Source organism: Scomber japonicus, chromosome 1 (assembly GCF_027409825.1).
Source record: "Scomber japonicus isolate fScoJap1 chromosome 1, fScoJap1.pri, whole genome shotgun sequence".
Taxonomy (NCBI): Eukaryota; Metazoa; Chordata; class Actinopteri; order Scombriformes; family Scombridae; genus Scomber; species Scomber japonicus.
The window spans coordinates 32,651,506-32,663,605 of NC_070578.1; the positions used below are offsets into that span (position 1 = coordinate 32,651,506).

The 12,100-nt window shown below is 38.0% G+C and overlaps 1 protein-coding gene across 1 annotated transcript in view; it reads left to right on the forward strand.

The window, feature by feature from the left end:
* kcnq1.1 (potassium voltage-gated channel, KQT-like subfamily, member 1.1) overlaps nucleotides 1–12,100 on the forward strand; it is a 43,770-nt gene that overhangs the window by 16,253 nt on the left and 15,417 nt on the right. Inside the window, exons 4-9 of the mRNA XM_053342345.1 lie at nucleotides 14–92; nucleotides 541–637; nucleotides 4,493–4,633; nucleotides 8,314–8,424; nucleotides 10,441–10,536; nucleotides 10,725–10,838. Coding sequence (XP_053198320.1) covers nucleotides 14–92; nucleotides 541–637; nucleotides 4,493–4,633; nucleotides 8,314–8,424; nucleotides 10,441–10,536; nucleotides 10,725–10,838 — 638 coding nt within the window. The remainder of the gene's footprint in view (nucleotides 1–13; nucleotides 93–540; nucleotides 638–4,492; nucleotides 4,634–8,313; nucleotides 8,425–10,440; nucleotides 10,537–10,724; nucleotides 10,839–12,100) is intronic.

A 12,100-nucleotide genomic window follows, 5' to 3' on the forward strand; every position in this document is an offset into this window, starting at 1 on the left:
TTTGTCAATACAGACCTGATTGTAGTCGTTGCCTCAATAGTGGTGCTGTCAGTGGGCTCCAAAGGCCAAGTGTTTGCCACCTCTGCTGTAAGGTAAGATAGTGTATGTCAATGTGTACACTATATGGTCGAACTACACATTGGGTAAATAGATAAAGCATGCCAAAGCAAAGCCATGTCCATAAAGAAATTTGATGAGGAAGAACTTGACTGGCCTGCACAGATCCCTAATTTTTGGAATAAACTACAATGTTGATTGAAAGCCAGGCGTTATCACCCAACATCAGTGGCCAACCCGGCTAATGCTCTTGTGGCTGAATTAGAGCAAAGTTTTGTAGCCAAGCTCCGAAATCTTGTGGTAAGCCTGAAACAAGAAGAGCCTGTTATAGCATCAGATTAATGGGATTTTCAACCGTCACATGCAGTATGAGTGCAAAATTTGGATGTCCAAATATGTTTGGCCTTGTGGTCTGTATACATAAACACATACATTTGGTGTAAATGTAATGTCGGCATTAAAACAGTTTGTATTATTTTCCAGAGGGATTCGCTTCTTGCAGATCCTGCGTATGCTGCATGTGGACCGGCAGGGAGGAACTTGGCGTCTCCTGGGATCAGTAGTCTTCATCCATCGGCAGGTACACAATTAAAACTTTTAAGAGCACATCCCATTTCAACTACAAAACCATGAGGGCTCCTGATTATTATTAGTAAGCTGGTTGCTTTCTGTCGGGGGATTTATAGCTGCTCCTCATCATGTATCATTTTTTTTCATTACTATGCATGTAGAGAGAGTCTCGTCGAGGGAATGCACATTACAGAAAAAAAGAATATTCAGCAGAGTCAGAAGAAAAGAGCTGCTGTGCAGTAGGTTAGGGTAATAGGCTCTTTTGCTTGAGAGGGCTGCAGTTTCCTCCAGGGTATCATTCAGCTAAGAGACAGAGGTGGCCGTGATTATCCCCGGTGGGCACGTTAGTTGGCTTCAATGTCTGTGTAAAAAGAGAGAGTTGATGAAGGTGAGCAGTGCATCAGGGATGTTGCTCAGGTTGTACCGCCTGCTGTGCTTTCTTGTATTGGCCTTGGCTGATGACCACATTGCTCCTGGCTGAGGCTGGTCATGAACAGCCATTGACCTCAGCTGTAAGAAAAGAGAGTGTTGGGCAGTGAGATATTGGGGACCCTTTGCCAAACCGATCCCTGCCAGCTAGATCTTCTCTCAGGAGTTTAAAAAACAAGCCTCACAGCTGTGGAGGGCACTCTGCATTAAAGGAAAGAGTATAGAATATCCAATAAACAGTGAGGTGCACCTGCCACTCTCAACCATAATTATGGCTACGTTCACATTACAGGTCTTAATGGTCCATTCTGAATTTTTTGTCAGGTGTGATCTTTGGGTGATGATGGTTCACATGTTTGTAAGTGACATGTATCTGATACTGATGTGAACACTGTTGAAGTCAGTGTTGCTCATGAGCAGCTTGAACTGAAATATAAGCCATGCACCAGTCATTTCATAAACATGGACTGTTGTGCAGGTTGGCAGGCAAATCAGATGATGAGAATGAGAACAAAAAAAGCCACATTTATTTTACCGGACTATGTGGTGTGGTAAAAAATCATCATCATCATACACTGCATGCAGTACAGTATGTGCACGCTCAGAGAAGTGAGATGTTAAAAAAACCCATTCATTCCTAACTGACTATTGAATATAAATCTGATTTAGCACCACATATGCAAGTGATCCAGATCTGATATGAAAAATCAGAAGGCAGTGTTAGGACAGTGTAGCCACAGGTAGCATGTAACACATGGCATGTTTGAGGGTTTTGTTGTCAACTTCCTCTCCGCTTCAGCTGGTTTGGGATAGACAAAGATGCAGATGTTCAATTGGAGGTGTGGGAATGGAGTGAGTGTATAGGAAGTAGAATGAGATTAGGCCTGACAATACTAAATTGTGATTGGATTTTGAAGGCATCAGAGGTCTGTTACTGGTAAATACAGTGGTAAATAGTGTGTGGACTCATAAAACAACCTGTACAGCAGAGGCCACATTGCTTTAAGCCATCTGGATACCGGTTTGTTGTGTCTCCAATATTTGTTACTTGGCGATTTTCTAGCTATGATGGTGAAGTCAACACAAGACTATAACATAAACACGTGCAACTGGAGCCCTTCTGTTTTAACAGCTGGAGTTTTTAAAGTGAGTTTCATTTACTCCAATCACTATCCGGTCTTTGTGTTATAACAGCATTTAAATACACTCTGAGTAGCATTCTAATGCTTGTGGCTTGTAAACAAAATTTGCACAGTTGCTCCTCACTGGCTCAGTGGCAGATGGAAAGTATTAACTCTTGAATGTGATTGCCACATCACAGCAGCAGCACCAGATCTACTAAACGTCTGGTAGTGACATGAAGAAGCTGTACCTGAATGCATTGAAAGCTGTTATTTCCAAGAATCTTGAACTTATAAGTTGTAAACACTAATGTTAGTTGAAGGTTTTACAGGCTTTCACATTCACCAACACAAGTTTGATGGCAAGAAACATTAGGAATAATGTGTTTAGCCATATAAAGAAATGCAGAAAAATGAGTATCAATGGACCATCAGTATTGAGGAGGGTAATATAAGGACAGGTTTATGCTGTTTCAAGAGAGGCAAACAGCCATTTCCTGGATCGTTCTTGCAATAATTTGTTGCTTAGAGAAATCTGGGATTAACCATTTTGAGCCGAGACAAGAATAAGAATTTCACTCATTAGGAATTCAGTCCAATTTAGTGCAGTGAGTGCTCTGGCACTCTGAGTTTTTAAATACAGTTTAAATCACGTAGTAGGTATGTGTAAAGAGAACATTCACTTAAAGAGCTCTTTTACAAAGCAGTAGTCCAATTACAGTCAGACAGGATAAGAGCAAAGCCCAATTAGTCCTCCTGAGCAAATAGCAGACAGCTCCCTCTTGAATCTGCAACAAGACGCTTCACAGTTATTTCAAATACAGTGGGACTGATTTATGGTGATTTACTGGCCATCTGAATTCAGTCATTTAATACCCCACCAGTGACTAGTGATTATTATTAAACACATTTAACTTAAACTATGCTGCATTTATAGCTGCAAAAAGCATAATGATAAAGATGTGTCTGCTTCTTCCATTATACTTTCACATTTATTGTCAGATAAGAAATTATATATAAATAATGAGAACAGAGAACTAGATATGTCTTCATTTTGTATTCTTTTTGGCAACACTTTACTTTAAAGTTTGCATTTATAATCAGTATATAAGCATTAAATAATTGGTTTATAACACACTATAATGTAGATCATATTTAAATGTTTATGACTGTACAGTATTTATCAAGAAGCATAACATCTCCTGTGAAGATGTATATTATATACTATTACATCTGTATTTTACTATGTTATCATTCAATTCTCCAATTATGGGTGCCCACAGGAGATACGGTTGTTAAATACTATCTTACTATTATAATATAGTGTGTCATAAATTATGTATTGACTGTTTATATGAATTAGAATAAAGTGTTACTCACTTTCTTAATTTAGGTTGTTACATTGGTGAAGAACCGTAATGAAACATACTTACCCTATGACTGCAGACCTTGTTTATCCCCCTAAAGTTAAAGAATGAGGCTGCTTTGCGTTGTTGTCAAGAAATCCGATGAAAAGACCAAAACAGGCCATGAATTAATTCTACAGTCCTAACAACTGTCTGTGTATCCAAACCCTGATATATATTATTCCTTTCTGCCATAGAGCTCCTTTGTTGTCCAAAAGCTATTAAAATCACATCAGTGAGCTGCACTGTTGCACTTGGTGCCTTCGTTATAATGATCATCAATCAATGAGTCAATCTCACATACACCATCCTGCTGCCAGAAGTACTATACTAAAAGTGTATTACATGTAATCTATGGCTGAAAATAGTCCCCAACAAAGAGCTAATTGCTCTTGTTTGTATAAAGTTTGCTCAGAAGGTCGGAAAGTATTGGAAGTAGTTTTGGTTTGTGGGATTTGTTGATAGTGAAAAGTGCTATAGATGAATTGTCCTTAAAGAACATCATCCTACCAAACTAACAAATAGATGTGTGTGTGCATGTGTGTGTGTGTGTGTCTTTGTCTTTGTAAAATGAATGTGCAGCCACACATTAGATCATAAATGAGACAAGCCAGACCAGATAGCAAAGGTCTCAAAAAAGATTTTAATCATCATATTCACAACACATGTATATGAATATTCACATCCATATGTCATATTATTAGCAAAACACAGCCACACTAGACCCTGGACAGCTAACTGGTGAACTGGTATAATTGATATTTTGTGGAAATCAGCAGGCATTCAGTCCATGAGTAAGCAGTCAGTATAAATATTTAGATATATCTAAGCAGCAGTTATATCATTTTATGATGATGTGTTGTTTATTGTGTTTGAAATATGTCATGCGTTTGTGCATGTGTGTTTCAGGAGCTGATCACTACCTTGTACATTGGCTTTCTGAGCCTGATCTTCTCCTCGTACTTCGTCTACCTGGCAGAGAGAAGTGCAGTCGATGAGAGTGGCTACACTGAGTTTGAAAACTACGCTGATGCTCTGTGGTGGGGAGTGGTAAGAATCTGTGTCTATGCATGTGTGTGTATGTGTGTTCGTTTTACTTTATGTGTGAGTGGCTTAGGGGGTCAGTCGGTCAAAAGTGCCTTTAATTTCAATAACATTTCTGTTATTTCTTTCATATATTTATATATTATAATTTTTTTGATGATGTTACATTCACTATTTGCTCACTTAAGGCACCTCTGGAGCACTTATTATTGGCTCGGATAACTGCCCAATTACCTGATATAGGTAAATCTCACATAAACAAGCACATAAATACACCAGTTGAGGGTGTCTTTCCTCCTTACCTCTTTGGGGTTGTATTCTATTTAGCTCACTTAAACACTAGAGATACATCAAATGTGCATTAAATACATGTTAAATACCTGCACCTTCAATTAACCTACTAAAATATATTCAGCCATATAAAAATGCACATAAAATACTGTTGGGTTCACACTCTAAGCAAAATAAACAAAAATGCTGCCAAATTCCTGAGATGTAACACCCAAGGCCTGATTGTAGCTGGTGTTTGTTGAACCACACAAAAGATGACAACAGCTGAATGTGACCTTTCATGAGAACAGGGTTACTCCTTCCCCAGGAGTCTGTTTTACCACAGTCCTTTATCAACTGAAAGGGTGGCTCCTGACAGCAGTTCCTTGACAACTGATGAGGAAAGTCTCTCCTCTCTCGTTGCCAGGGGTTTAAGTGGGTCAAAATGATCCAGGATGGCATTCTGGCACCTTTGGTTAATAAGTAAATCATTCTGATTTGCAGTTTCATACATAATAATGTCAAGCGAATTCATTTTCCTGCCGTTCCTTCCAGCTGATGCCACTGAGATACTCGTTCAACAAAGTAATGTCAGATACCTTACATAGCTTCACCCCAAAACATCTGGAACAACTAAAAGTGATTGCCATACATCAAAGACACATATGGTTTCCATAATGTCCTCCACAGACTTCCAAATGGTCAAGCTTGAAGTCAACAGAAATTAACATTCTTGAGAAAAGTTGTTTCCTCTTCTAAGAAACTTGTAAACCATTTGACACTGGGCCTCTCCAACTGACCTTTCCATTCATCTCTGGAATGTGGCATTGGCTCCTGTGATGCTTTTGGGCAAAATGGTGGAAACCCAGTGGACAGATGGGGGAAGGGGTGTATAGCTCTGGTGTAGTTCCTGGCTATCACAATGCGGAAGATGTAGGGGCTGTGAGATTCCTTGATCATTACTGCTGGAAGAAGCTCCTGCAGTTGTCAGCAGACATCATTAATATCTACTGGAGCAAGATGCTAAACTCTCTTTCTAGAAGGGCTGGGGTCTTTAAGCCTGATGTGGTGCTCAACCCCCTTTTGTCAGACCAACATCAAATTCTGAAATGGAGAAAACTTCAGTCTGAATTTGGCAGGCAGCTTCTGTGTATGTCTGTTTTCAGATTTCAGGGGGAGTCCTAGATTATCAACCTGGTTGTAGCAGTCGTACAACATAATTTCAAAGTTCAATTGAGTGATGAACTCTCTCAACCAAAAACTTTGATAGTTTCAGTCTCTTCTTAATATCCTTTATGCTGGTATCTGCAGGTACGCCACGCCACTCAAGGCTAAAGCATTAACTGGGTGTATACTCCCACCTCGCTGCACCACTTCTCAAGCTCAGCTAGTAACTGGGGGTTGGATAAGTGAGTGATTATTCTGTAGAGTCGTCTTTTCTTTATTGTAGATCAGTCACACAGTAGATCCCAGTGGTGTCTCCATTTTAAGGTAACACTGCTCTGCTCTACAGGCCTTATGAACACTGCCCTAGATTTATTTTCCTACACTCAATAGTAATACTACCTGAACTGCATATTTATGTGTATTGTGTGGGTGTCTATGTACTTTATATACTAATAAAGACTCTTAAACTATGTGCATGGTCTCACTTATGATGCACCACTAAACCCATTAGTAAAAAATGCACCACATTAAACATGTTAAAATCATGAAATTAAAATATTTATTAAACCAAAAATAGGCCTAAATAGTCATAAAATAAAACATTATAATTGCCCAATTACCTAAAGGGAAATCCATAATAATAAACAAATACACTAGTTGTGGGCCTTCCTCTTTTCCCCTCTGTGGCGAAATATTCTAGGCAAGGCAAGGCAGTTTTATTTATATAGCACATTTCATACACAATGGCAACTCAATGTGCTTTACATAAAACAGAAACATTAAAACATACAATTAACCCCCACCCCCATAATAAAAACAAAGTACAGAAAAATAGAAAGACATAAATAAAATGCTAGAATTGAGCATTAAATATAAGATTGCAGCATAAAATGATACATTAGCTTTAAAATCATTAAAAGGACATAGAGTGCAAATGAAAGATTAAAATGTAAAGTGCTTTAAAAGAGCTCAATCGTAAGCACAGGAGAAGAGAAGTGTTTTTAACCTGGATTTAAAAGTGTTCACAGTTGGGGCTGATTTCAGTTCTGCTGGTAGTTTGTTCCAGTTGTGTGCAGCATAACAGCTAAAAGCTGCTTCACCATATTTAGTTTGAACTCTGGGCTCCACTATCTGACCAAATATCTGCAAACATTATGACATCAGCTATATTTTGCGCTTACACAAAGGGAACATTGTAGTTATTACCTGCTAAACATCAGTGTGTTAGTAGGCTACTGTCATTGTAAGCATTTTAGCATGTTGATGCTAACATTTACCTAACCCAACCATTTTAAGTACAGCCTCACGAGCAGGAGACTCAGACTCCATTGTGTTAATTAGTTGTTTATCCTAACTTGTTAAGTAAAGTCAATTTTTATTTGTAGCCCAATATTACAAATCTCATATTTGCCTCAGGTGTCTGAATCTGAATTGATTTTTTTTCATTTGAATTATACTAATGACATTAATATCTATACTAATTGTATTTTACTCCACCAAAAGTTTCAAGGTCTCATCTTCTAAATATTGTTTTCGTAGCTTTCCCATATTGCAGAACATATCTTTACTTCTGTTGTTACAGTAGGAGTTTTGTTACAACCCTTGGGCACATCTAGTGGGCCGTTAATACAAGAAGCAAAACAAGCAGTGTAGAGAATATGGGATGAAATTTTATTTTCAGACAATAAGTCACCACCCACTCTGCTTCTTGGGAACTTCAGGGACTGATATTAAAAAACAAACACAGAGAATAGTCAAAACAATTTCTCTTGTATAAATGGAGGCTTATTTACTTTATTTACACACTACACACACTATATAAGGTCTGTATCCACTCTCTCTCTCTCTCACACACACACAGTCTGTATCAGGTACTTTCAGTGCATAAAAATGTATGTTGGAGTGACAGGTAGGTGAAAAGGTTAGAGTTCTGGTTCGAGGTCAAGAGATGCATGGACTACAGTAGCAAAAAAGTTTACATACTTAAAATGATAATGATGATGCTGAGGTTAAGGCCTGGTCAAATTTAAGTACAAAAAACATTTGGTAAGGGTGAGAAAAAGATCTTTGGGTTAAAATGGTCTCTTCAAATGTGGTTTATACTTCCCTAGAGTTACAAAAATGTTGTCCTGTCCTAATAAAGTCACTTTTGCCACTTTTTATTAATGGAACTATGCAACAATCAACAGAATGGTTGACGAATAAAATATCTTGCATGTGTGTTTTTTTTTTCTTCTTTTTTTCCCTAGGTAACAGTGACCACCATCGGCTATGGAGACAAAGTTCCTCAGACCTGGATTGGAAAGACCATAGCATCCTGTTTCTCTGTCTTTGCCATTTCCTTCTTTGCACTGCCTGCAGTAAGTGGAAAGAGACATTGCTGATGTGAGGAGTCTTTTTTTAGGCTGAAGTATCTGCCATGTGCTCACTATATTGTGTATTCAGTTTCTGAATATTATTAATCCCTCTCTAATGTTTCCTATTAAAAGGCAAAGTTGAGCAATCCCTCATAGAATGGTAGCTTTAAATAGGGCGCTTTTTATTACAAATTAATTCCAGCTGCACTAAAACCATAATTACTTTTGTCCTTCAACTATATATAGTATTATCATACATTAAGTACCACATTTTTATTTTTGTATTTATTTATTTGGATCCCCATTAGCTGTTAATAGCGCAACAGCTATGCTTCCTGGAGTCCTAATAATAATAATAATGATAATGATAATAATAATAATAATGATAATAATAGTAATGATTATAATAAGATGAATAAGAACAAATAAGACATACAATAAAAAACTGGTACAGTACTAGTTTATAGTTTCTGGGTCCAGTCCTTTGAATCTGTCCACTCCACCAAGTCCAGCTGATTGTCTGATATCAGGCAAAGTTTTAATAATGTCAGTTGCAATGCAGCAAACACACTGCCCTCAAAAGGCCATAACAGCCCTGTCTCCAACAACAACAACAACACAGCATAATAAGCTTCCCCACAAAGTAAATGAACCTTGCATCAGTCAGGATTTTGACTCATCAGGAGTCAGGAACTTTTTTTAATGGTATTATTTAGGGATTTTCTGATAGCTGATGATAAATTGCTGCCCGGTACAAACGTTTCAAAACATTAATTCTGGGTTTTGGAAGGACTGATTGTATTCATTATCACTTGTCTAGCTTTGTAATAGTGCTTATTCCCTGTATAGATTATTCTTGAGAAAAGGAAATCTGGCAGTTTTAGAACACATATTCCCCAGAAGAAGGTGAAAGACTATATATCAGCCTCTCATCCACTTACAGCCAGAGAACGGCATGCATTCCCTCAACCTCCTGTCTGAAATAACAGTTCAGGACCAGATGTTCTGTACGATTCAGAATTATCTTCTGTAGGTCCTTTTTAACTGCACTAAACCATATTGCTGAGCAATACTCCAGATATGTCAAAACCAAACATTGCTCAACCTGCCTAAATATGCTTTAAGGTAGACATGAGTGACACCTTTTATTGGAGGATATTGCTTAGACTTGACTATATTTAGGATTTGTGTGTAATCATATAACAAAGCTGTTTCTGTCATGTTTTACCACCCTCTGCAAGGAATCGAAAGGATTACTGTTAAATAATGTTTAGCTTTGACATGCCTTCATAATATTCTGCCTTGAGTGCTGTAAGGACCTTGAGAAGCCATATAATAGCTCTATAATGCACTTCAAGATGAAGGTAATTGATGAACTGCAGCTCATAGTGTTACATTACAGCTTGTGTATCTTTTTCTTTCATTTAGATATCACTGTAAGATCTGATTCTAAAACCGTTCTGATGCTGAGCAAGATCCATCTCCTTGCAACATCTATGGTCATAGAGTGGTGCAAAACCAAAAGATGTCAAAATCCAAAGATAAAGATCAACAATGACAGATACATATAAAAGAAAAGGCAATTAACATTTTCATAGACTATTTTTAATTTGATTTGGTAATAGATTAGCGTTTGAAATGTCACAAATTGTTACTAGTCTAGGTCCTCGTCCTGCTTACTTTGTTGGGAAAGCGGTCAATTAAGAAAAGTTTTCAATTTACTGTGGTATGAAATGGAGAAATGCAACCAACCAGCATTTTTATCAGCAAAAAAATAGATGTCTTTAGTTGGAAAATGACTTCAGTCCCTCAGCCAAACCTTCATTTATTAGTCTTCTGTTGATCAGTAACTTAATTGTTTCAACACTAAATAGCACACTTTCTTCCTTCCTTTCTTCCTTCTGTCTTTATTTCCTGACAATCTTGTTGATTTCTGTCTTTTGGATCATGCGGCTGCCTCTAAGTGTGTTGTTAGGACTGAATTAATGATCGGTTACTCTGCTGTGTTGTTTTTCACAGGGAATCCTGGGCTCAGGCTTCGCCCTGAAGGTACAGCAGAAGCAAAGGCAAAAACACTTTAACAGACAGATCCCTGCGGCTGCCTGTCTCATCCAGGTATTTGACCAAGGAATACTGAAACCAAACCACAACACAGCCGAGAGACACAACTGTCTCAGGGCCCTGGTCTTGTTATAGAGACTGGCCTTTCATGTAACCCTTGCTTCTTCTTCTTGCACTTCAGACTTGCTGGCATGAAATCTGTCTTGCCCAACTGATATATTGCTACTTTCTTGCCCCTGCAGACAGCATGGAGAAGTTTTGCAGTGGAAAACTTTGAATCTGCCACATTCAAAATGTTTTTGAGAAAGAGATCCCTTCATGCCTCCTCTCTGTCCACGCCAAAGCCCAAGAAATCGGTTGGTAATGATTTTTATGGATTTTACTGTAACCACTAAACTACCAGTTCACGCTGATAGCATTTATAGGGTGTTGAAATTGTTGCTAAAGTTAAGTGTCTGTGGGGTTAGAACTATAAAACTTACCAACTGTGTGGTGTCTGACAAGATGACAGTACCTAATCAACTTTAAATTATTCAAGTCACTTTTATTTCGCTAAAAAACAACCACAAAGCAGAAGTGCTTCACAGAGAGATGATAATTACAATCAAATAAAATCACAGACATAATTATGAGTATCAAAAGGAAATTAATCAAATGTACAATGGGATGAACAAAATTAAGATGAAATCATTAAAACACAGCAGCACTGCACGGAGAACAAATCAAAACTAAAAGCAGAGTCATATCTTCATGTCGACTATTAAAAGGCCAAATAAGAGAAATATGGGTTTTAAAAACATCAGTTGTGGGGGGGAATATCTAATCATGAGTGGGAAACTATTCCACAGTTTAGGGTCAACAATGTAAAATACCTGATGACCTCTGGATTTTAAGTGGGAACGTGGAATGAACAGCAGTGATTGCTCAGCAGATCTGAGAGCTCTGGCAGTAGAGTCGGGAACGAGGAGGTCAGAAAGATAAGCTAGTGCCAGTTGATGCAAAGCTTTAAAAACAAATAAAAGAGTCTTAATCAATTATTTATTTCACTGGTAACCAGTAAAGAGAGGCCAGAGGGAGATGTAGTCTCTCTGCTTGGTATCACTGAAGAGTCTCGCTGTTGCGTTTTGAACTAGCTGCAGGCAAGATAAAGCTGACTGACTAATTCCTATGTACAGTATAAACTATTGAAATAGTCAGTGCAAAAAGAAATGAAAGGATGTACTATGATCTCCAAATCCTTAACAGACAAAAATGATTTTAGTTGATCTGAGATGGAAGAAACTGATGCTGAGAGCGAAGTTTATTTGTTCATCAAAGTTTAAACCATAGTCAAAGATAACGCTACGTGGGAGTTTGGAGGAGGAAGGGTGGGATCTGGGAATGTCCAGTTTAAATTTTTCTCAGTAAAAAAATCAGAGGTATTCATATGTATCAGGTGTTGCTAATTATTTCAAATTATTGTCAACATATCATAATTGACTTATGTTTGGAAGGATTGAAAGCCAGGTTTTGATAATCATTGACAAAATATCTCCCCAGAAGGTCGAGTCAGTGGCTGGTCTGGGGCTATCGAGTGTAGTCCTCTTCAGCTGATGGGAGTTACCCAGTTGTCATTACA